Source organism: Grus americana, chromosome 15 (assembly GCF_028858705.1).
Source record: "Grus americana isolate bGruAme1 chromosome 15, bGruAme1.mat, whole genome shotgun sequence".
Lineage (NCBI taxonomy): Eukaryota > Metazoa > Chordata > Aves > Gruiformes > Gruidae > Grus > Grus americana.
The window spans coordinates 11,597,941-11,623,788 of record NC_072866.1 but is presented as its reverse complement, the minus strand read 5'-3'; the positions used below and the strand labels follow the sequence as shown (position 1 = coordinate 11,623,788).

The window sequence follows — 25,848 nt, the reverse complement described above, 5'->3', positions numbered from 1 at the left end:
GTGCAGCACCCAGGGGCACCTACCCCAGTTAGCTGTGAGCAGCTCCACTCCACAGCACGTTTGTCTTGGCCACGCCACCTCCACCGCACCGCTCCGGCGTGGCTGGGCTGGCGACGAGCCAGCCTCTGGAGCAGGAGCGACACATTTCCGACGGAACGCGAGTCCCATCTGGCAGAGCACATGGTTGCAGCATGGCAAACCCCCTGGAGCACCCCGTGTCATGCCAGCCCGGTGGCCCCAGCCCCAGACATCGCCACGTGAGCCCCTTCTCCCTGCCAGACCTCAATGCCAGCTGCAGCCGCTCCAGCAGGCGAGAAAACTGGCAGGGAAATTGCGGTGAGACACATCCCACGCTGCAGACACCGCCGTGCGCAGATGCCCAGGACACATCCCCACTTGCACACAGTGCGAGGACATAAAGCCACCTGCAGAGCTCCAGGAAGGGGACATGATCCAGACCTTTCATCCAGCACAGGGATGCCTACACACAGCTTAAGCTACTGGTACCCAAAGGAGCATTTTGGTACTGGTTACATCCCTGGTCCTACTGGGGCAGCTCCCCGTCTGCCGCATCTTATCCTACCCAAGGATAACACAGGGTCAGCCCCAGCCCCAAACGTCTGGGGCTTCCTCCGCAATCAGCATTATCACATCCCACCGCTGGGACCCAGTCTCAGCCCAGGGCTGCAGGAGGAGGAGTGGGAAGGTCAGCTGAAGGAACGAGGGGATAAGGGACTGTGATGCCAGTGGCCGAAAGGCAGACGAAATCCCCTCCGGCTGCCCAGCCTAAGACAAGCCGTCACAAAGGTTTTCCAGCTGCTGCACCGGAGCAGGGAGCAGAGCAGCAACAGGCAGCTTCATGTGCAGTCTGAGCTGGGGACAGGTTCAGGGGGACAGGCTGAGGACCCCATGGGATAATGTCACCGCCCTGGCTGGGAAGCAGCAGCAGAACTGAGCTGATGCCACCAGCCAAGCCCCAAAACCACCTTGCACCAGGCAGCCCCTCCCAACGCCTCCCGTGGGCCACGGCAACAGCGCTGCCCCTGGGAGAGGTGTAAGCCCAGCATGGGGGCTCAAAGCACATCCCAAAGCTTTGCAGGTGGGGAAACTGAGGCACAGGCAGGTGGAAGGACCTTCCTGCGCCACCCAGCTGACCAGCAGCAAAACCAGAGAGCCACCCAAACCCCAGCCTCCAGTTTATCAGCCACACTGTTTTCCCTTCCTAAATACCTGGAGGTGGAAGCTGCCCGGGCTGTGTTTACTTGGCCCTTTCCCTTCCAGGAACCAGAGGTGGGGCAGGGAGGAGGAATCAGAGCCATAGTCTTCCTGGGGACGAACCCAATGCAAATCCAACCCCGAGGCACTGCCGGAGCATCCCTTCCTCCCTACAGCCCTCCAGCAGCAACGCTGGACTGGCGTAAGACTCACACACAGCCTGAAACCTGCTGCCCCACTCCCCCGGGCAGGACCTGGAGGAGAAGCTGCTCCTTCACGCACTAAGTAGCTGTATTTGCAGGAGGCAGCCGCGGGCAAGTCACTCCCTCCTTGGATCTCCACGCCAGAAAGTGATGCCAAGGGGAGAAACTCTACCGCAGTGAGCAACGCACAACTCACCCCAACTATGGGTTTCTGCCAGAGGAAAGGGAGGGGAAAGGGGGAAACCACAACCATCTCCATCTGCCTGGGGCCAGAGCATTTGCTGAACCAGCGCAAGATCCTTTTTGCTCAGGGACACGCCGACAGGTCTCGGCAGGCTGAGCCACGCTCCTCCAGCCGACTGCTCGCCCAGAGGCGGGCTGGCACCACGGCACAGGCAGGGAGGCGTGAGCTGGCAGCGCTGCCAGCACCAGACCGACTGTGACCCCTTCCCTGCCACGCCACACCGAACATGCGTGCCCATCAGCACGGCCTCTGGTCACCAGGGAAAGGCACCACCACCATGAACCCAACACCACCACGTGGGTGCTTTGTCGGTGTGGGCACACATGACCCAAAGCAGCCCAGCTCAGAGGGTAAAAGCTTTTAAGGGGCACAGAGATTGTCCCTCAAGCCACCTTAACCCTGCAGGACGGCAAGAGCCAGCAGCTAAAATGCACATCCCTGCTTGGCTTCCGCTGCAATAAGCCAGTGGGTGTAGTGGATGGGCATGGAGGGGGGATACACACCCATCCCCTCCTTCCCAAAAAAAGTCCACTCCAAGATGGGCTTTTAGAACGTACCTGCTTTGCACGATTGAGAGACAAATCACTAAGGGCTGTTATTAGAGGAACTTGGCAGGTGCAGATGCATAAGCCCAGTTGAAAACATCTTCATCTTTGCTCAGCTCTCCTAAACGGCACTGGGGGAAGAGGTATGGCCGGGTGACTCACCACCGAGAGGGGATGTGACTGATGGGGAGATGAGATACCAGCAACCGCACAAACCGCACACCAAACGTCTGGGGGCCGGAGGTCGCGCCGGAGGAAGCGGGAGGGAAACGGGCCCCACGTGCTCAGCCCGCTCGGGGTTTGCCCACAGCTCCCCGGGAGGAAGAAGCCGCCAGAAAACATCGCCTGGTCGAGGTGGCGAAGGCAGGCGGGCAGACGTGCCCGCAGTGGAGCAAGCTGCCGCGTGCCACCAGTCGCCTGCAGTTTTTAACCTGCGGGCTCTCTCCGTCTCGGCCCCCCCCAGTCCTCCAGGCCTGAAATTCAGCCCCAGCTGGACAAGTCAGCCCAGCCTGGGTTGTGAAAGAGCCAGGCAGGAGGGGGACACGCTGGAGGGGACATGCTGGAGCTGAACGTATCTCCTCCATGGACACAGCTCTGGCTGATGAGCCAGCATACATGCCTGATGCGATACATGTGTGCCAGAACTGGGAAAACAGCTCCACCCCAGCCCGGTTGCCAACGACCAGCCAGCACCTTCACGGCATCCCTGTGCCGCCCACCATGCCAGCTGCTGATCCAGCACAGAGGTGACTGCTCACTTGGGTACCCATGAAGGGCCACCGACAGCAAGCAGGAGTGACACAGAGACACCACTCAATGAGGAATTCACTCCCCATGCTGCCAGTCCGGCTCTGCGTCCTCCAAACCAGCCAACAGCACCGATGCACCAGGCAGGAGCAGCATCTGCAAAAGCCTCTGCTAGTGCCCAGGGACAGCTCTCCAGTCCCTGCTGTCACATCAAAGGGCATCACGCAACAGGATGCAGCTGTGTGACAGCCCCGGTGGCCTGGATGGGCAAGCAGGCGGCCACATGTGATGCCGGTTGCAAAGCGCAACCCCAAAGCCAAGCCCCAGGCACGAGCCCTCTTTGCCCAAGAAGCCGCAGCCCCATCGCCGGAAGACCTGCGGCCTCCAGCGCCCCGGGAGAGGTGAAGTAACTCTCCCCCATCGGCCCTGTCTGCCCGTTACGGGTTTCTGCCACTTATGAAATATTTCCAACTGCCGGCATCTCAACCCCTCCTCCCCGGGCCGTGATGGACAGACACACTGCCAGGAAGCAGGCTGGCACCGCGCAGCGCTGCGCAAGGGGCTGTGAGCACAGAGAAGCCTGAGCCTAAAACCTCGGCCCTGTGGTCCTTCCAGTCTGAGCCCAGAGGGACTGGGAAACACAGCAGCAAGGGTTTGGGTTTATTTCCACAGGACGTTTTCAAGGCTGGGCACCCAAGGGAGATTTGCAGCCCCATTGCAGCCGGGGTCTCTGCTGGCTGCTGAACTCTGGAACGTAGCAGGGGCCGCAGCCACCCTCGGCCGGGAGCACGGTCACCTCTTCCCCAGTTCGGCTTGCAGCACCTCGCAGGCAGCCAACTGGGACACCAGTCCATGCCACAAACAGCTGGATAAATGCTTACAACCTCACGAGTCCCCTTTCCCCAGCAGGGAGGGAGGGGAACCTGGAGAAGTCCAAGCACAGCGAGTACCCGCCGGCCGCCAGCCCCCACGGGGCTCCCTCCCACCGCCGGCGGGACAGCCGCCATACCAGACCGGCTGCCCGTGCTCACCATCATCGGCGCATCCCTGATCCTCTCCCTGCAGAAGCAGCAGCTTCCCGGGGGAGACTCTTTTACCTGCCCCCGCCTCTCCCATCTCTATCCCGTAATGCAGGGGGCACACAGCACAGCAAGGCACGGCCGGAGCTATTTCTCATGCACGCGTTTATGGCTGCAAACAGCTGAGAGCCAGGAGTGCTGACAGCGTAAATCTTTGCTGCCTCCTCCCCTGTCTGCCAGGGTGGCTCTAGTGACACCCGAGGCACCGGAGCCGCCTTGACTCCGTGCCACACACGAGACAGCAGCGATACGAGTCCCTGAACATGCCGGGCTGAAACCAAAGCCCCCAGATCAGATGTGCCCAGACCGCAGTGGTGGCCAGTCCCTGTCCCTGCAGCCCCAAGCCACTGCCACCATCGCAACCCACCGCCCTCCGCCCCAACACACGACCCTGCTGTATTTACATCCCGTGCCACGGGGCTGGCAGTTGCTTCAAAGCCTCAACTTACAGCCTCGATTCCCCACATCCCCTGAAGGTTTTCGATCTCATCCCCTGGATCCAGAACAGCCAGATCAATTTAACTCCCCGTTTAATCTTCTAAGGGCCCCAGCGAGCTCAGAGACGGCATCTTCTGGCAGGGGGTCCGTGCTCCCAGCCTTTGCCGGCTCGAACACTGCCGCGCCACTTCCCTTCAGCTGCAAAATCACTACCTTAAAAGCCAAGGCGAATTCCCCCCCCCCCCCAGCTCAGTGTAGCTCTCTATTGTTTCTTTTAATTTTATTTTATTCCACATGGGAATCTGTGTCCAGGCTGCTTTATTTTTAAGTGGCTCTTGCTCAATATTTACTATTGCTCGCAGCTGCATCAGCACAGGAACACCGCACGCTCCTGCCGGGTTTGCGACGAGCCCTCCTGCAGCCATTACCCCGTGGCGATGCCGTGCCATGATTTTAGTGCCGTGCTACCCTTCACAGTGAATCATGGCGCTGCCGGGCCTCCTGCAGCCATGGCACGCCAAAGGGGAAGGGGGGGGGTCCCTGCCTCTATGGAAATAAGTATCAGGCTGAGCCCTATCGCTCACCTCCTCCTCACCTGGGTGATGGAACAGCCCCAACGCCCCCGGAGATGGCAGAGGAGGAGAAAATGGGAAGAAGTGGCTGCAAGCACTCAAAGGATTGGTTCTGTCCCCAGAATCCTGCAGACTCAGTTTCCACCATGCAAAAAAGCAAATACAATCCAAGGTATACATACCAGCGCTTCAGGGCTGGGGGCCACAGGACAAGGACACCGATGAAATGCCCTGAAGATCTCCCATGAGGTCACCCACCAGATCCCTGCTTACTGTGGGCACAGCCAGGCACAGTGTCTGTGTGGGGGGCAGCCAGAATCCACCCAGGCGGGGACACGCATCCCTCTGGCAGAGGGCAGGTGGCTTTTCCTCCCACTGGAGGGGCCAGGATGAAAACCATCCCGCTAGGACCCTTGATGTGACGCGTTGCCAGTCTGCACAGCCTGAAACTGTGGTCTGGGAAGCACCGACCTGATCCCCCATTAATCCTGACGCACAAACGCTCAAACCAGTGTCAATGCTCCTGGGTCACTGCTGGCTGCTACAGCAGAAGCTTCTCTGCGCCTCCAGCCTGAAATCCCCCACCACGTCGGATGTCTCTCCTTTTCCGCCAGTCTAATTAAACCTGACACCCCAACGGGGGTCCACCAAAACCTCCAAGCTCTCACTATGCAACTGCGTAGCTTTCCTCAATAGCACAGAGCGACTCGGTGGGCTCTTCAGCTCCACACTTACTAAGATGCGGTACGGAAATTAAAACATAATAATTTCAACTCTTAAATTGATTAGCAGAATCCCCAGGAACACAGAACCCAGCTGCTAGACTGTAGTCTTGCCTTCATCTCCTGATTTTCTAAGACAACATTGAAATGTCTTTGCTCTGGTCCATCCTCCAGCCACTGGTAGCTGGCACAGGGGCCCTAGGGCTGACTCTGCTCCTGGCCCTGGGGGCACGCTTTCGTTGCAGGTGCTCCCCCTCCTTCCTAAGCACAGAAATTTAACCCGCTCCAGTTTATAAAATTTTTTTAAATCACCCAAACTCAGTGGAGAAAACGCAATGCAAACGGGTGAGTCCCCACTCCCCATGGACGAGCCCGGCCCGTGCAATTGCTCCAGCAACACCCACGTGCTGGCTCTGAGCCGCTGTCCCGTGCCTTCGTTAGAAAAGAGCTCGTTACCCTTCACTGCCAGAGCCAGGAGAACTACGGGCGCTCGGTGGGGGGAGGTTATTGTGGGATGGCATGGGGTGCCGGTCCCCACATCACCTGCACCAAGTGCCTGCCCGCAGCAATTAAATCAGCCTTCAGAGAGAGATCCCAGCTTTCCCAGCACCATTAGCCGTGCCCTGGAGGGAACACGGTCTATTTTCAGCCACAATGACTTAAGACCAGGTCACCAGCAGGTTAAATGGGACCGTGCAGCATTATCTCCCTGCCTTCCCATTGAGAAATTAAACACCACGGCGTGATGGGCAGCAGCCAGCCCTGCGGACGCACCCCAGGGCGCCCACCAAAAGGTAAATGCCACCTGTCCTCTCCTCCCCTCGGCTTCCCAGTGCCGGCCGTGGCCACCCACTGCCCTGGCTACCTCCCCTCTGCGTGGGGTGGTGGGTTGGGGATCGCCCCCGGGTTTGTCCCTGCCTGTCCTCCTGTCCAGCACGGCGAGGGGTTGCAGCCAGGACAGTCCCCACCATGCCACCTCTGCGGTCACATCTGGTGGGGAGCGTGCCACAGCTCCATGGCCACAGGGACACCCTGCAGAGCACATGCTGGGATGGCACCTCGACCCTGCTGCCACGAGACGACAAAGGGCACCCAGAGGGGCCAAGCCCAGGCGTGCTGGAAGGAGCCTCCGCACCCCCATTCTGCAAACCCAGACCCACACGGTACCAGACCAGGGCTGTTCATCTCGCCTCTTCCTCCAGAAATGAGGTGGCCTGACTGCAAATCCCCAAGCTGGGGACTGCCCCAAGCCATGGGTTTCACCAGGGCCACCACAGAGGTGGCATCTCCCCACAACAGCTCAATCTGCTTTGCTGGGAGGGCCACCACCAAAACCCAACCAGCCACCCCATCACTAACATCTGGCGGGGAGGTGGCAGCTGGACGCGGGTTTGGTTTGCCTCCCAGGCCCCTGCCAGGCGCAGTCAGCGCAAGCCGTGATGACTCAAAGCCCTGGGAGACGCGGGCTCCGTCACTGCTTATTTGAAACCTTCTTGTTTGCAAAGCAGCTGCGGTCGCTCAGCACCTCAGGGCACCTTGTGAAGGGGGGTGGCGCTGCAAGGGGAAACTGAGGCACAGAGTGGCACAGCACCCCAATCAGACCTGAACGCCGCAACATCAATGCGGGCATGCTCAGCCAACAGCCGGCAACCACCACGCAACATGGGGGTCCTGGCAGTGAGAAGAGACCAGCTCCATGAAACACCCCAGAGCTGGAGTGAAGGCGTCACCAATGACCCAACCGTGTCCGATGGGCTCCGGCTTCACGACTCCTGCTCGGATACGGCATGGCCAGGACAGTGCAAGCTCAAGGTGAAACCGGAGGCACCCACCAGTACTGTTCTGTGTGCCACAGGGGCAAACACATCCCCAGCGCTGACCTCCACGGCATCTGCGGCAACCAAAACCACCCTGGGAGAAATTCAGCAATGGGCTGCAGCCATCTGGGGGTGGAAGAAAGAGATCCACAGACGGACCATGATCCCATAAGCCTCTTTTCCTTAGGAAACCAGGCTCGAAAGCTCAGCCTACGCCCAGCCTTTACCCCTGACCCCACGTTCAGCCCTTTTTCCTTCCAGAGGCTCCTGCCCTCCACGCGTCCTTCTGAACATCAGCTCACATCACCTTTTCTGCACTGAAAAAGCACCAAACCATCAAGCGAAGGGGTCTCTGCAGCCAGCAAACGCCCAACACCGTGCACCTCCCCGCCACTGATAACAGGAGATAAACGCAGAGGCAAATATTATGGCGGCGTGGTTTAATTCCTTATGAATTATGCAAATCTGTATTCAAATTGAAGCACAGTCCTTGGGCTCCTGACAAATTGCCAAGCTGGCCCCGATGTCACAAGGCAGGGACAGACAGCCCTCCGTCAGGTGAAACACTAGATGGATGCCCTATAGATGTATATACACACACACATATGTATTTGCACATCTCAGCTAGGGAGACCAAGGAGCACCTCCACAAGAACGATCCAAGAGTGACTTTCGCGTTTCTCCTTCTTCCCAGCTGCGTTTAGCCTGGCCAGGGAAGGCCACCCAGCTTTTGTGTCCTTCACAAGATGGAAGCAGCTCGGGTTGACGACAAGATTCAATCAGGGAAGAAGATAAAATTCACCATGGCTGGGGCTGGGAAGGAGGGGAGGCATGGGGGAGCAGGAGGGGAAAGCCTAAAATGCTTGTGCCAATATGAATGTCAGCCCTGCAGCCGAGGAAAGGAAGATCTGTCCACAAAATAGTCACAGAGAGGGCTCATCTGATGAAAGTAGGAATTTCCGATCCCACACAACCCCCGAACATCCATGAAAAGCAGCAGAAGAATCGCCGCTTTGTGTCACTAATCTCATTAGGGAGAAAGCCCCGCTGTAGCGCTGGGATTGCAAAGGGAAACCCCAGCACGCTGCGCACACCGGGAGCCCGGCACGGTGTGCCTGCCCGGCGGAGCGGGGCTGGGGGGAAAGATGCGCTGGGCTTTAACCGGCACCCTGGGAAGGTGCCTGCACCCATCTTTACTCGCCTGCCCGGATCTTTACTCGCTGGAGTATTATCCGCTTAGCTTGCGTGTGACATGGTATGTGAGATGCCTCCCCACCTAGCAGATCAGGACACAAAACACCAGAATTACACACGCTGCGCAGCGATAACATGGGGGCTATTTCATTCACACACCGCTACCGGCACTGCCTGCAAGCACCAACGAGCTGAATCCCTTCACAACCCTTCCTCCCAAGCACACTGGCTGTTTCAATTATTATTTTTATTTTTTTTTAATTAAAAGCAATTAAACCAAATGTATTAAAAGCATATTCAAGCCACAGGGAATTCTGCTGAGAGGGGATCGAGGGCAGAAAGGGAAGCATGGGCAATATATCTAACCACCAAACATAAAAAGGGATCTTTGCTCGCAGTAACGCGGCAGGGTAAGATGGATGGCAGCAGAAACAAGAGCAACCTTTGCAGAAGTTGCCGGGGATGATACAGATCCAGAGAGATGGGGCTGAGTGCCTTAAAATCTCTGTTGTTCCCCTAAAAAGGTACATTCTCTCCCGAACGTACCGTGTCGCTCCTTCCCTTGCTCCGAGCCCACCATGTTCGGCTTGTCTGCCTGCATCCAGCTCCCTCAAAATGGCTCTTTGGCCACTGCTACGCTGGTAATAAAATTTATTCCCAAGGTCATTTCGCTCTTTTGCCCCTACTTCAAGTCTTGCTGGATTTAAACAAAAAACAGCCTCAGAGCCCTCCCTAAACCCCTCCTTTCTGCCCATCACCTCCCTGATTTAGAGATACCAAACTCTCAACTACCTTTCGCTTCCCATAACCGTCAGCGACAACAGCTGGAGAGGAAAACCAGAGCATATTGTGCACCCAACAGCTGATCCTCACGGCGTGGGGAAAGAGCCCAACTGTCACCGCCGCGGCGCTGCCGTACGGCACGGGGCTCCTGCCGCACCGTCCCCCCCAGCCAGCGCGGACGGGGATGGGTATAAAGGGTCTGTGCGGTTGCCGTCCCCTTGGTGTTTGAAGAGCTGGAGAGAAGCGAACGATAAGCAAAGCAAACACATAGCAGAGAGAGACAGCGTTTCTCCCCAGGCGGTGGGCACGTCACGATGCCTGCAGACATCCAGCTGTGCCACCCCAGAGCGAAGCCAGTTGGAAACGTGGGGCTGGGAGGAAACATGGGGAGAAGGAAACCCCCAAATACTCACGGGCAGGGAGAGGCAGCACACTGCAGGGCAGCCGTGCCGGAGCGCTCACCTCCCAAACTTTCCTTTTTAAAGCGCATCCCCAGCTGGAAAAGCCAGCGAGGGGCTGCCGTGGCAGGATGCAGCGTTGCTCCCTCGCCCTGGCCCTGCAGGCAGGGAGCTCGGGGCTGCCCTCAGCTCCCCGCCTTCCCCAACCCCGCCTGTGTTTTCGGGTCGATTCAGGGCCCACCGTGCTCTCCATTTCAGCGGCGAGGCAGAACAAAGCGCGCCCTTGTCCTCGGCACCTCAAGCAGGCGATGCTGGATCGCGTTACCTAACCCAGACCGACATCTCCTCGTCCCGGCAAGGCAGCTTTCGTGTCAGCACATGCCAGGCTGGCCCCGATTCCCTGCACCACCTCCTGCCCGAAGCTTTAACTGGACCAGTTTAGTACACGCTGAAAACACACGGAGCCTTGTTTCAACTCGTCGAGCACTAACCCCAGCTAAAGGAGGTGATCCGACACCCTCCTGCTGGTCGCAGCCGCAGCCGAGCCGCAAGGCGCTCACCTGGAAGGCTGCCGTAACGACGTTAATTCCCCTTAACAATGTTCATTTCCATATTCATCAGAAGATGGTGAAATGACAAGATGAGGGGTTATTTACTATATAATTATAAACTAATTTCAGCTTTACCCTGGGTTATCCTAGGAAGGAGATCTAAAATTTCCCTTACGAAAGCCCTGCTCTGCTAACCACGTCCGCAGCGAGATTAATTCCCGGCCATTTCCATTTCTCTAACAGCTGCTGTGCTGGGAAAGAGAAGGAGCCTGTCCCCAACACCGGGGACCTGCCCGGTGCCCCACGCCATCCCAGGCTAGGATTTACAGCACTGGCACATCCTCCGGATCAAATTTTCACTGGCACACCATCAGTCATGACTGGGACCGGTGGTTGTCCAGCCCCGCCAAGGAGACTCGGTGCTGGGTGGGGGCCAAGGCTGGCTCGGGGTGGGAGAACGGCTGCTAGAAACAATGCTAATAAAGCACATCTTTACCGGCGCGACGTATCAGAGGCAGAGCCAGGCTCCTGCCCTTCAGCTGGGGAAGGTATTAGAAACCCTAACACAGCGGAGAATCCCGCAGGACCTTGCTCCGAACAAGTTTACGGTCACCACGTTGGCCCTCGGGCTCTGGTCCGCGGTCAGAGCCCAGCACCCCCACCACCAGCTACCGCCACTTGGGATGGGAACTTCAACGGGGGCCAGAGGACAGGGCGGACAGTCCTTCCCAGCCCTCCTGAAGGATGGAGATGCCGCCCCACAACCCACCCCACCACCAGCACCTCAGGGAAACCACCGGGACATCAGGGAAAGGAGTCCCCAGCACCCCGGGAGCGTGTGGTGGGAGACTCTGAAAAATGCAGAAGTCCCTTTCTCCCCCCTCCCATTTCATCCCCAGCACAAAACCAAAGAGAAGCTCCTGCCTTGCCCACAGCCTACGAGTTGGCCGCAGGCCCGAGGAAGCTGCAGGGGCATCACTTCATGGCCGAGCGCTTCCTCCGCCCCCGGGGACGCCGGGTGCAAACGGGAGAGCGCGACGGGTCCGAGCACAACATCCCTGCCCAGCGCAGGCCAGCGTCACCTCCCGGAGCCCTGCCGGGACAAGCGCGCTCACTGCTCTGCCTGAAAACATCTATCAAAAAGCATCTCATTTCACCAGGGCCTCAAGGGAGGAGAAACATCTCCCCAGGCAGGTCTCTGGCCAGCCTGCATTCCTCCCGGTGTTACACAGCGAGCCCCTGCCCCAAGGAGCCCCCTGCGCTCAGCCCCTCGCACCACCCCCTGGGCGGGCAGGGAGGGGGAACCGCGATTTCAAGGGCCATTAAACACCGATGGTATTTTCCTTGCAGCATCAAAACGTGACCAAAAAGAGCCGCGTCGAACCGCAGCCAAAATCCCACGGCCGGACTGGGAGCCCCCCTCCTTCCCAGCCCAGCTATGGGGAGGAGATGGGCATCGGCGCTATCTCAATGTCTCCTATCAACGAAACGATTTTAGCATTGATGCAGTTCAGACGAGCAAATTGTGCTTCTGCTGGCACCGCCGACAGCAAGGCCTCCTCTGCAAAATCTGCCGGCTCAGCAGAAGCACAATTTTGCCATTATAAGGATGGCTACAGTGGGATTTTGCTGGCACAGCAAAGCTATCCTGGGGGGGAGGATTTTTTTTTTAAATTTTTTTTTCTATGCTCATACCTGGCCCAGCTGTCTGGAAAACTTGTCCCTGGGCACAGCAGGCCTGGAAGCAGGAATGGTTTCCAATCAGCCTTAAATCTCTGCATTTGAATGCACATGCTAATGTGGAAGTATGAAAGCAAGCGAACCAAAATCTCTCCCCTCCGCCTGACCGCTTTCCTTTCAGTCACTGCTCTTGAGCTGGATTTAACACAAAGTCAGCTCTGCTCGTACAGGTGTGTCCCTTCTCCCAGGCACTGGAAAGCGTTTCTGAAGCATATTTTAATGGAAGAGGATGGGTATCCTTTTATACAAACACAGATCTGTTCCAGTAGCCCCCCCAATACACATCCCACCCAAGAAAGGATACCTCAGTACGTGGCAAAAAGCAGATTTTTATTATTATTATTTTAAACTCAGAGAACTCTTTTTGCATCTGGATGATATTTGCTCACGGGCAGACCCGCTGCCTGGGAGGGACACGGTCACAGAGGAGCCCGTCGCAATTGAGTCCGCGGGAGCCTTTTCCACCTCCCCCAAAACACAGAAGCTGCCAAGAACAACGCGCCCGCTGCAGGACGGAGCCGAAACCAGGACACTCACTTGGACCCAAAGACGGCGGGGTAGGAAGGAGCAAAACTATAAACCCCCCAATATTTTGAGCCGCAGGCTGCAGAGCTGCGAGCGACTGCTTTAATGGACTCAACCGCCCGACTCCATCGATTGCAGTCTCTTTTTATGCAAGGTCTTCCCGGCAAGCCGCACTGCTGCCAGGGATGAAATTCCATTGCAAACAGTCACCTTCCTCCCCTGGCCCTTGGCGGGGCCCGTTGGGAGCACCTCGCTGCTCCCCGTCCCCCAAAACCCCCCTTGCCCTCCTCGGGAACGGGGGAGGTGGTGATGCCCGAGAGCGCAGGGGGGAACACGGGACGGCAGCCCCGCAGCCGAGGGCTGGCTCACCTCCCGCCTCGGCCTCCAGCTCACTCCTCCCTCCGTGCGCTTCCAACAAAGGGGCTTCTGTCCCCATCCCCCGGGCCTGCACAGCGGCAGCCGAAACGCCACTATGAAACAGAAACCCCCCCAGAGAAGAGCCAAGGGTCCGGGGGTCACTGGATGCAGCCCAGGCACCCGTATTTTGGTGCTGGGGCAGAGCCCGGACAGCCGTAACGAGCAGAGGGTACAAGAAAAATAAGGAGTCGGTGCCGGCGATAACTGGATTCTCAAATATGGCCAATCGCGCTATTTTTACAGGGGCGTATTTATTTTAGGAGAACGCTGGGACGGATTCAACAGTCTCTCTCTTCAGCCCGTCGGTATTTAAAGATCGGTTTGAACTGGCTCTATTTAAAGGCTTCGCCTCCTGCCCACTTTTCTTAACCCCTTGCACAAGGCTTTGCTTTCCACCCCTCCAAACCCCTCCTAAAAACAAAACAAAACAAAAAACCACAACAACAAAAAAACCCCCAAACCCCACAGATCAACACTGCAAACGCAAACCTACAAAGCGCCCCTCCGTACCAGGAAGCAATCATCATTTCGAACGATATTGTTAAAGCCGTAAAAGAAAAAAAAAAAAAAAATCCCTGCCTATCCTGCTGCTGTGGTGTAATGAAAGTTTTGACTGTTAATTGTACGTATCTTTTTAATGCAGTTTAGCCTGGTTGTGAATTGCTATGCCGTAGCCAATCTCACAGAACGAGCTTTGCTAGCGATCATCCCGGGGAGCGCACGGGGAGAGCCGGGCACTACGGAGGTGCAGGCGGGGTAAGGGAGATTTTCAAAAGGTTTCAGAGAAAGGAAAATAAAAATAATAAGAATACATTAAAAAAGAAAAAAATTGGAGGGATCACAAAACCCATTCCCTCCATGAGGGGTGCCAAATCCAAGGCTCGGTCCCAGCCCAAGGGTTTGCGGCACAGTGGGAAAGCTCGCGGACGGCGGCGGGGAGCAACGCTTTGTCGGCTCGGCCGGAGCTCGGCACCTCCTCCCCAGGCTGCCTGGATTTCAGGGAAGCACCAGAAAAGGAAACTTTGGGAGGGAAAAAAAAAAAAAAAAGGAAAAAAAAAGAGAAAAGAAAAAAATCACCCAATAAAAATTATTAATAATAAAAAAGAAACAACCCGCACTTGGTTTGGCTTGAGATTGTCCAGACGAATTTTTGCAGAGATCATATTCTGCTTTAGCAGGAGGTGGAGGAGGGGAAAAAAAGTACCCAGGACAAAAGAAGGGAGGAAAAAAAAAAAAGACAGACAAAAGGGAAGGAAAAAAGAAGGTGTTTGCCCATGTGCTTGGCTTCATAGCCGTTCCCTTTACACCTCTCCTCTTAGCACCTGGGAAATTGGCACTGCCACCTAGTCTAAAACTAATAAATCTTTTTCGCTCGATTCGGGCTGCTTCCTTCTCTGCAGATGTTGGCAATCAGGTTTGCAAATTTCAAAGTCATTCAGCCCGGGCGGCTGGGAGAAAAGCAGGTTTATTATTGCAAAACCTGTCACCCTCCCAACGCCTAAAGTAAACTCCAAGTCACCTCTCCACGCCCAGGGGAAAGAAAGGAAAGGGGGAAAAAAAAAAAAAATAGAGCCAGAGAGGGAAATCAAACGGTCAGAAATCCCTCGTGTCCTCCCAGGGCAAGCTCGGCAGCAGCCCGGCAAAACAGCAGGCAGGAGTGCGGGCAGGAGGGTGCAGGCAGCATTCTCCCGGTAGCTGCCGGACCCCGCGTTATCCCACCCTGCGAGTGGCTGGGAAAGGGAGGGGAAATAAAAATCCCTCAAAAAAATAAAAGTAATTTAAATAAATAAATAACAAGATGACTGGGAAAAAAAATAAACCTCGTACAATTTCAATGTCTGCTTTTTTATTTTTTTTTTTAATAGAGAGGCAGCTGTTGGGCTGCCCGGGGATGAAACGCGTCGAGAAGAGGGGAAAAAAAATATAAAAAGGGAGCAGCCCCTGCATGGAAGTTTTGTTTGCGGGTTTAAAAAAAAATAATAATTACCAAGAAAGAGAAAAACCACCACCAAAACCCGCACCGCCGGCAGCGCTGCCCGGGACCGCGGCTGGGTTCGGGCTGCACCGCCCGCCGCCCCCCAGCCCCGGCGCGGAGGGAAATCACCAAACTGCTCCGTTTTGCCCCTTTTCCCAGCCCGAGGTTTTTTGTTTTGTTTTGTTTTTTGCCTGGCCGTGAAGCAGCCGGCGGGGCAGCGCAGCCCCATCCCCTCCGCACCCCGATCTACCTCTCTCTCGGCTTTCCCGAAAACCGCATTTATTCTACAAAACCCCCGCAGCCGCCTCGGCGGGGATTTTCCTCGGTGCCAACAAAACCGTGCGCGGGGGGGGGGGGGGGAGGTTGTGGGGGTGTGTGTTAGCGGCCGGAAACGATTTTTTTTCCTATTCTCGTATTTTTTCCCCCCATTCCCGTATTTTTTTTTTCCCCTCATTCCCGTATTTTTTTTTCTTCCCCGAACCAAAGCCAGGCTAGGCAGAAAACCCTTGGGGAAAACATGCGAAAAAGCTGCAAGCGTACATATATATATTATTTCTGTAAATTTTTTTGCGCTTAAAGGCCCGCCGGCTGCCGGCCCCGGGGGTCCGCAGCACCCGCCGCTGCCCGCGGAGGCACGGGGAGGGAAAGCGGGGGGTGGGGGGGGGCTGCCGGGGGGGTCTGCGGAGCCTTACCCGGGTGGGAGTGGAGACTGATGCCCGATGCGAGGAACTTGCCGGGCTGGAGGGCGGCGGGGAGCCCGGCGGCCATGGGACCGGCGGCGGGGGCCAGGCGGCCGGTGGCTCCCAGGCGGTGGCTCTCCATGGCCAGCCCGGAGAGCAGCGGAGGGGGGCCGTGCACCGAGCGGGGGGGCCCGAAATCTCGGCCATCCATCATCCACTCGCCGGCTTCAAGGAGTCTCCCGGATCGCTGTCGGTGCCCGCCACCGCCTTCCCCCCCCCCCCCGCCCCCCACCCCCCTCCTCCTCCTCCTCCCCCAAAAAATCAGATGGTTTTCAAAAATAAGGCGTCCAAGCGTCCCATGGTGCGGTGCAGGGAGCCAGCCCCGGCGCGGCGGTCTCGGCGCTGCCTGCAAGAGAGAAGGGGGGTGCGGTGAGCCAACCTGCCCCGACCCCCCCTGCTCCCAGCCACCCCAATAAATACCCCCAAAAACCCACCCTCACCTTCCCGACCGGGGCCGGGGGGGGGGGGGGGGGGAGAAGGGGGGTGAAAAAATAATAATCCAAGGAAAACTTGTGGCAAAGGGCGGGAAAAAAATTCAAAGTATTTTAATTTTTTTTTTTAAAAGAGTTTTAAATTTGTCACCGCCAAAGCCGGGCCGGGGAGCGCCCCGCCGCACCGCCCGCAACCCGGCTCCGGCGGGACCGACCCGACGGGGACGGGCGGCGGGGAAGCGGCGTTGCCTTTCTCCCCGGAGCGCAGTAAAACAAACACCAAAAAACCCCAAAACAACAATAACAAACCCCCCCATTTTCCTTTTTCTTTTTTTTTTTTTCCCCCTCCCGTGGGGCCGCTTTACCCCGCCGAAAGCCGCCCCGGCAGCGGCCGGCAGCGCCCGCCGGGGAAAGGGCTCCGGCGGCGGCATCGCTGCCCCGAACCCGTTTCTCGCCTCTTTTCCCCCATTCCCAGGGCTCCAAATCGCCGCCTGGGTTGTGGGGTTGTTTTTTTTTTCCCTCCCGTTTTTCCCATCGCCGCTCCCGCTCGGGAAAACAAAACACGTATTATTATTTCCCAGAGTGAAAAAAAAAAATATATATATTAAAAATATATTTGTACTTGCAGCCCGATGAAGCGCTCCCCCCGCCCGTCGGGTATTGCACCGGGATAGCGAGAAATAATAAACACTGCGGGGAATAAGGTGGGTTTTTCTCCCCCCCCGCCAGCGCTCCCGGAGCCCCGGGAGCCGCCGCTCCGCTCCGCCCCGGCTCCGCCGCCCTTCCCGGCTCCTCGCCGGCCGCTGCCAGCGCGGGGGAGGGGGGGTGCTGCCGGGCCAAGAAATTATTAACAAAAAAAGAGGGGGGAAAATGCGAAATAATAAGGAAAATCCCACCGCCTTGTTTTGGTTTTTTTTTTTTTTAATTTGGGTGAAATTTAGAAATTAAATTAAATGCTGCCTGCGTGGCTGAGCGGGGCGAGTCTCACCCCGGGGCTGCGGGAGCGGCCGGATCCGTTTGTAACTACTAGAAAAAGAGGGGGGAAAATGGCTAAAAGGGGGTAAAAAAGCACCCCGGGATGGGGCGGGGGGGGGGGGCCGGAGCGAGGCGAGGGGGGACGCGACGCCCCCGCCCCGGCCGGGCCGCTCCTGGGGAGGGGGCCGGGTCCTACCTCGGCGCGGTCAGGCCGCCTGGTCGCGGGGCATGGTGGCGGTGCGGGGCTGGGGCGGGGGGTGCCGGCTCGCCGCCCTGCCCGCCGCCCGGCTCCGCTCCGCTCCGCTCCTCAGGGGCAACGCGGGAGCGACGCGGCAGCCGCGCCATGGAGCGGCGGGGCCCCGCCGAGCTGCAGCATCGCCTCCACCCCCCTGGCCGGCCCCGCGCGCGGCTCGGCGGCGCTTAAAAAAAAAAAAAAAAAAAAAAAAGGAGGAAAAAAATTAAAAAAATTAAAAAAAAAAAAAAGGAGCGCGAGCGCAGGGCGGGAGGGAGGGGGAATAAAAAAAAAAGGAGGAGGGAGGGAAACGGCGGCGCCGGGGCCATGAAACACGCATTGTTCTCGGCACGGCCGGGGCGGGCCCGCCGCCCGCCAGCGCCGCTCATTAGTCGGCCGGCCTGCCACTCACCGGCGGGTAAACAGGCAGCAGTTTCCAGGCTCCCCGCTCCCTCCTCGCAGCGTTCGCGGGGCGGCGAGGCGCTCCCGCGGCCGTTTCCAGGCTCCCCCTGACTCTCCCGCTCGGAGCTGGCGGCGTTTGGCGGGGGAAGCGGCCCCGGGTTCCCCCCTCCCCCGCGGCGAAGCTGCCGGAGGTGTGACGGGGGGAGGATCCGCCCCACAACCCCCCTATCCTTTATTATCTGTGGGGGTTAAATCCTTCTCCCCGTCAGGCCCGGGCTGAGGCAAGCGAGGGTCCCCCCCCCGCCCCGGGAAGGGCTGAGGGGGAAGTGCCGGCGGGCCCTCTCCCACGGCCCCGCCGCGGACAAAGCGGCCTTTCAGGGAGAGGGGGAGCGGCTGGAGGGGGGGAACGGGGGAGGGTCCCCTTCCCTCCCTGCGGGCCCCGCCCCTCCAAAATTTAAAAATAGGGTGAAAAGGAAGGCCGTGGGGTGGGGGAGGAGACATCCCCCTCCCATCACCCTCCATTTAACCGAAACTCCCGGTTTTTTTCCAGCTGGGCGCGAGAAACGGGCGGGAGAAGCTGCGCTGCCCGCGGGGGGGGAAGGCGGGGGGCACGGCCCCCTCCTGCTCTGTCCGCCCGGGCTTGCGTTGTTCTCTGCCGTCCAGCCCAACTTTTACTTTTCTTATTATTTATTTATTTTCTTCTACACCCAGCCCTGTGCAGCGTCGAGCGCCCCCGGGGGGGGGGGCTACACGGGCACCCCATCGCTGCCAGCACCCCCCTCCTCCCGAGCCTCCCAATCCATCGCCCCGCTTATTTACTTTAAAAAACCGGCTTTTATAACGAAAGGGGGAGGAGGGGAAATCTAATTTAATCTGGTATAAATTAGAAAAAAAAATCATAATAAAGCCCCCCCCCCGGCAGCACAGTTTTCACGGTGCCCGTCGTCACTCGGGCAGCGGCCAGAAAACGGGAGAAACAGCCCCAAAAGCGGAGGCCCGAGCCCCCCGCGGGGGCGGGGCGCCCCCCCCCCACCGTACACACAGACACACACACACACACGGCACTTTCCTGCTTATTTTTAATCGTGTTAAGGAAGGGAGCGCTGCGTTCCTCGAAAAGCTCTCACGCTCCGAAAGGCGCTGTGTTTAACGCGAAAAAAAAATATATATGTGTGTTTTTATTTATATCTAAGAGCATAACCCGGCTGCCTCAGAGGCGAGGGCTCAAACCCCGATGCTTCCAGAGGGAGGGCTTTTATTTTTTTCTGTCTCCTTTAGTAAACCAAAAAGGGGGGAATTGGGGGGGGGGGATATTAATGGCTTAATCGCTTTTATGTGGCTTTAAAAGCATATTTTATAAATGTTTAATGCCTTCACGCCCGGACCTCCCCGCCGCTGTCCCCGGGACGGGGGGTTGGCATGCCATAAATCAGGGAAATGCTAATAAAAACCCCGGCCCGGGCGTGGCGGGGGGGACCTCCCCCCCCCTGCAACTCTGGCCCTTCCTCCTCCTCCTCCTCCTCCTCCTCCTCCTCCTCCTCCTCCTCCCCCCCCTCCTCCCCCCCCCCCCGGCCGGGAGCCATCTTGTAGCAGCAGCTCGGGGCTGGGGCAGCGCCGCTGCAAAGCACCGAGCCGCTCCCCCCACCCCCCCAAGTCCCCCTATATATATCTAAAGATACACTTTTTTATTATTTTTATTATTTTTCTCTCCGAGGCGCGGTGCTGCGGCTGCCCTGGAGGCGGGCACCATTTTCCCACCATTTTCCACATTAACGCCCCCCCTCTTTTCTCCCGATTATTTCCCCGAACACGGGGACACGTACCCCCCCCCGTTGTAGCTACCCCCCCGGGGTGGGGGCACCGCAATGGCGGGGGGAGCCGGGCTGGGGCCGCGAAGGTCTCGGGGAAGTTGGGAGGGGGCGGTCGTTCTCACATTTTCCCTGCAAAGCTTTACCGCAAACACCACTTTCCCCCAAAATACCCATTTTTATTAAAAATATATTGGGGCGGGGGGGGTCCCCCCGAGCAGCCGCTTGCTCAGCACCTCCTTGCCCCCCCGCCCCGTGCCGCTGCCCCGGGCTCCCGGCAGGTTCCCACGGTGCCGCCCGCCCCCGGGCCGCCCCCCGCCCCGGGGAGGGGGCTCCCCCCGCCCGCCCTGCGCGCCCTGCGCGCCCGGGTCCTCGCCCTCCATCTCCCCTTCTGTTCTCTTCCTTTAGTTTTATTTTCCATTTTTTTTCTCCTTTTTATCCTTTTCTCCATGTTTTCTCCTTTTCTCCTTTTCTCCATTTTTCTTTTTTTCACTTTTTTTCTTTTCTTCCATTTTTTTTTCTCTCTCCCCCCTCCCCGGTCGGACCCGAAATTCTCTCCGGCCCGCTCCCCTCCTCTCCTCCTCTCTACGTCCCCGCGGAGGTGGAGGGGAGCAGGCAGGAGCCGGCGGAGCGGTGCGGAGCTCACAGCCCCCGGCCCCACACCGGGTATTGCCCCCCCCGGGGATGCAGGTAGGACGGGGGGGGGGGTGTGGGATGGGGAGGACCTGTTTGGAGACGTGGGAGGCAACGCAAATTGATGTGTGTGTGTCCCCTTAATGCATCTTCTCCCGTTTTGGGGGGCTGCCAAGGTTTGGCGCGGGGGGGGGGGGGACGACACGACACGGACACGGACTCACCAGCGCTCGACTTTGCACCCTCAGCCCGGAGCAGGCCCTGCTGGAACCCCAACTCAGCCCATCTGCCCCCCCAACAAACCCCCGTGATCTCCGTCCACAGGCTCGGCAGCCCCAGCAGTGGGGGTGCTGTGCATCTCCTTCGCCCGGCGTTTTTAATGTGCTTACTACACGCTTTCAGGGTGTTTTTCGAGCTATATTTAAAGCGCGCAGTCAGTGGCTGGATTTAGAAAACCAGGCATAAATCACATTAAAACACGGATGGTGACGATCCCAACGCGGCGGCAAAGCTTTGCCCTGATTTCATCATCCCCCCCCCCCATCTTAAAAGCAGAACCGAGTCCAACAGCGGGGTCCCATCTCCCCCAGATAAAACCTTGTGGGGGCAGAGGTGGGATTTGAAGGCAAGGGGGTCCCTGCTGGGATTTATTCTGATGAATCCTGGGAAATTTATTCATCGATGGAGGGGTTGGTTAATTCAGAAACCCGGGGTACCTCCTCACCCCGGCCCCCTTGCCTGCCGTCCATGGGGAGGGGGCTGCGAGGTGGGGGGGTCCCTATGGGGAGATCCCCAGGAAGCAGCTTGGGAACCAAGCGAAGAATTCCTTATCAATGACCAGAACAGCTCGGGATTTCATGCTTCTCCATAAATTCTGGCTGATTATAAACCCAGTGCTCAGCCTGGCTGTGGGTTTCACGGGGAGCGGGGGGGGAGCCTGAGAAATCCCCCCCAGGGGCTGTACCAGGAGCGGCTGGAGGCCACAGCATCCTCGCACCATCCCAGCTCCGCTGGCCCCCTGCCCCGCTGGCATGGGAGAAGGGTCGGGGGACACACACAGGGACATGAATGGTGTGCGTCCCCCCCCCCCACCCGCAGCAGTTCTGATCCCGCAGCTCCGGGGTTTGTAAAGCCGAACGTCTCCCAAACCGCAGTCTGGTTTTCAAGTCCAAATAAAGCCTGCTGGTTGTTTCCTTGCCCGGCGCGGGAGGGCGGGTGTGTGTGCACAGAACCACCCTGCTTTCCTGCTCTGCCACCTGCACGCTCGCTTGCCCCCCCAAACCCCAAGCTGGGACCCCCGGGTGTCAGGACCTGCCCCATGCTGGGTGCCCTGTGCTTCTCACACCCTCTGCAAAACCCCTAGTACCAGGCTTTTGTCACAGCTAGACTGGATCTTTGATAGATCAGCGTGGGTTTATTTTCTTTCTTTTTTTTTTTTGTCCTTTTACCCAATAATAAGCTTTTTTCATCCAAGATCAGGAATAAAAAAATAGGCAGGAAGGAGGGCTGACATGCACAACCCATCGAGAGCTCTGAGAGGAGCAGAAATCCCAAAGCTGTAATTACTGCCTGCGTTTTTGGGCTACGGACCGGCTGCTAAATTGGGTGTAAGGGACGGAAACGGCAGTTACACCTTTCAGCGGAAAAAATGTGGTTTAGCAGAGAAACGTGCATGGGAAACCTCTCCAAATCTGCAGTCCCCCATATAACACCCTGATATTACAGGTTCTGCATTTGTGAGTTTCAAACAATCCTACGTCCAGGTGAACGGGAATGCTGAGCTCCGAACGATGAGATCTTCTACATCAACGGAGTGAATTGGGGATTTTTTCCCTTGATCTGTCACTTAAATTAAGAATACCCTCCCGGATACAGGACACGAGCGAGGGAGGGGGAGTAGCATGTGCTATTTTGAGGTTTGATATAAAATAGGTACCCTTGGCTTCAGCATTTCTCCGTAGCCCAGCCCAAAGGAGCTGCAGGTACTCTCGTATGCATACAAAACATTTTAAAATGGAAAATATTCACAGCTGCTCTTGCCGTTTTGACAGGGGGGAAGGAATCGCAGGGCATGTTAAGGAGATATTAAAAGCTGTGGTTTGAAGCTCCTAAAGCATTTACTCAGCGGGAGATCCAGAGAAAGAAGTTTAGAAGTTAACTGCATACTTGTGTGCCTTTGCTCTGTCCTTCTTAAAATTCACCTCTCCTATCTGCTTCTAATTTAAACAAGCAGAGCCCTCCAGGAACTGGAAAATCCAGATTTGCAGCATCTCCCAGGGACAGATGATTTCCTACGAACCCCCCCCAGCGCGAGGGTCCTGCTGAAGGTTAAACTCCCGAGTGCCGATGGTTTCGCACTAAGTTAATCCCCCCCCCCAAATAAAAGACCAGGAATGCCGGTTAAAACTGCCCCGATGTTGCCGGCTGGTCCCCAGCTCGGTCCCGTCCCCCTTCCAGACCCAGGAGCGGATTTCACCGCCGCTGCCGGCGGGAAATGTTCGTCCCCGCACCGTGCCCCGGCCTGCTTCGGCTGCCCTGCCTGAAAACAAGGTAAACCCATCGACCCCCCCGGGGTACGTTATCGTGGCTTAAAATTAACACTCACAAACGTATTTTCAAATCCCTTCATGAAAGGCACCAGAAGCCCTAGGTGTTATTAGAATAGATCTTTCGCCTTTTAACAGCTGTTAATTGCCATTAAAACCAAACATCCACAGCTTTATTGGAACAGCATCTGAATTTCCGCGTTGCAAAGCCTGCGTGTGTGCTCGGTCTTGCTTTTTTGCACGTGCCAGCCTGTCACGACGAGGTGCAATCGCTAAATCCTATCTCGGTGGTAGTTATCTTGCGTGCTGGGACCCATTTTTGATTCCCCCGATGGCAGGCTTTTACCTTCGCCCTCCCCACCAGGCTGCAAATCATTGCACCAGACGTGCCGTCATTGCAAGAAACTCGTTCCCCCCCCCCAGACTTGCTAGCAGAAAAGAAGATGGGATGCAAAACCTGTTCCCAAAAATACCCCGAGGAAGCAAGCAGGAACCTGCCCGTGAGGAAATGGGTCCCTAAGGCTGAATCCGGCCTGCAGCTGCCAGCAAAAGCACGTGCTGGGTGTCACAGGGATGGGAATAACCCGCTGTGACGAACGCGGAGTAAATCAAAGTCATTAACAGGCAGGGCCGGGGCGAAGGCTGCCAGCCCTGCCCTCCTTGCAGCCGCAGCACTGGGGGCTCCTTCCCCCGCTCCCTTGGGGGTCCGTCGAGTCGGCCCTATCCGCAGCATCCCTCCGGGATCTGAGACCACCGTACGGAGAAGCCAGACGCCGGGCAGGGGAGAAACCCTTGGGAAAATGGTGCAGCAGGAGTTTTCTCCGTGTCCAGGAAGCTGCCGGCTCCTCGCGTCCCTCGTGGGTATTTTCTGCACCCACCAAATGATCGCACTGGCCTGGGAGTCCCCTGCCGCAGCCTACGCCAGGTACCAAAACGCCTGAGGTGGATTCAGCAGGGCAAGAGGGGAAGAAATATCTGTGGATCCAAGCCCTCGAGCATCTTGTTAGACCCCAGTGTTTCCTCTCACCCCGAACCTCAACCCAAGGAGGGGGGGTCCCGTGGCTGGCTCCCGGGGCTATCCCCCCTCTTTCCATCACCCCAGTCCTCTGCACGGCCCCGAGAGGAGCCAAGGGTGAAGGAGTGGCTGGACAAGACGAGCCCTTTCTGCTCCACAGAGCTCGTCACCCAGCAGCACTGGGCTTATAATTATTATTTCCTTAAAGACGAGCTGAGCAGCTATAGACAAAAAAAGTCCCCTCTTGTGGGAGCTGGATTTTGATGTCCTAACGACTGTTTTTGTACCGTGCCTGTTAGAGGAAAGAGCTCGGCAGGAGGGGGAAAGAGAGATTTAATTATAGAGCTGCATTGTGATTTTGCACACATAGCTGGCTGTTGTAATCAGGTTACAAGTGTATCTGATTTTCTTCCCTCCCCTCCCTCTTCCTCCTCTTTCTCTTTCTTTTCTTTTTCTTTTCTTTTCTTTTCTTTTCTTTTCTTTTCTTTTCTTTTCTTTTCTTTTCTTTTCTTTTCTTTTCTTTTCTTTTCTTTTCTTTTCTTTTCTTTTCTTATCTTTTCTTATCTTTTCTTGTCTTTTTTCTCCCCCCCTCCCCCTTTTTTCCTTTCGGTGGTCCAAATTAGTTGCTTCTGTTTGGGTGTTGCAGAGACAAGCTGTTATTTGGCTTCCCTGAAGATCTTCATCAAGGCAGCAATGTTTCCGAAGAGCCTCGGCAGCTCTTTGCTGGAGAAAGCCGCCGGCTCCCAGCTCCGGCAGAAACCCCCCCAGGCTGTGCCAGCCACTCGCACCCCACCATCCCGGGGCTCCCCCCCCGCCACCGCCGCAATAACAGGGGACACACATATACATCTACCCCCCTCCCCATGCTCCCCACCGAATTCCTGCAGATCCAGGATTCCCTCAATACATAGAGGCTTCTGAAGAAGAGGAGGAGCCCTATTTGCCTCCGTTGGGGTGGGAGAAGGAAAAAAGAGGAGAAAAGAGCGTTTTTAAAAGCAACTTTATATTTTTTCCATCCGAGGCAAATGATGCCGCACTTGGATTGGGGACTGTTGTTGGATTCATTTAGGAATCCATTGTTGTCCATGTGAATTCTTTTTTACATTTCAAATAACAGGATTATTTCCCCAGGGGGTAATATCCTGTAATTTGAACACAATAATGGGAATAAATTACTTACTTAGAACTAATAACGACAGCCTGATTCCAATATATATAGGAACTGTAACAGCTTTGGTTAGTTAAAGTGTAATTGTGTCGACGGATGACATTTTCTTTCAAAGGAATCTGAATGACTTTTAATTAAATTTGCTGGGGGTGGGGAAGAGAGGGAGAGATACGCCGGGAGATCTCGGCTGCCGGGGCTGCCGGTGGGTCCCAGCTGTGGTGCCCCAAGCCGGGCATCGCCCCGCGGTTGCGGAGTTTCCAGACCAGGCCCATAACCGGGGAGAAGGAACCCGCCGCTGAGCCCCATGGCCGAGGGAGGTTTGCAAGGTTGCAGGGCAAGGAGAAGGGACAGCTTCTCCCACCCCAGTTTGCCCAGTTTAGCGTTCCCAGGGGGCCAGATTGCCACCGTCCAGACAGGACCGCGCTGCCCCAAGTCACCGCTGGGCCATCCCCAACCCCGAGCGTGGATGCTGCATTTGGGCCATCGCCTTCCAGACGTAGGGATGCTGCGGTGAGAGCCCACCGGGCCCCCAGGGCGCTTCTCCTGTCCCACCTTGCAGAGCATCACCTCTGCTGCTGCTCCAGATGGGCGGGGAGGGATGGAGGGGATGGCAGGATGGAGGGATAACGGGGATGGAGCCCAGCCCATTCCCTGAGCTCCAGCCTACGCCCGGCAGGGCAGTGCCCGTATCCTGCCCTGGGCACCACAACGTTGCCTCTGCCTGCGTGGGGGA

At 57.1% G+C, this 25,848-nt stretch overlaps 1 protein-coding gene across 8 annotated transcripts in view; it reads right to left on the bottom strand.

Annotated features, from left to right (window-relative positions):
• TNRC18 (trinucleotide repeat containing 18) overlaps nt 1-16,128 on the bottom strand; it is a 58,516-nt gene extending 42,388 nt beyond the window's left edge. For all 8 annotated transcript variants that reach the window (XM_054842708.1, XM_054842709.1, XM_054842713.1 and 5 more), the window contains exon 1: nt 15,858-16,128. In XM_054842708.1, the coding sequence (XP_054698683.1) occupies nt 15,858-16,059 (202 nt within the window). In that variant the 5' untranslated portion in view covers nt 16,060-16,128. The remainder of the gene's footprint in view (nt 1-15,857) is intronic.
• Between the last annotated feature and the right edge of the window lie 9,720 nt (nt 16,129-25,848).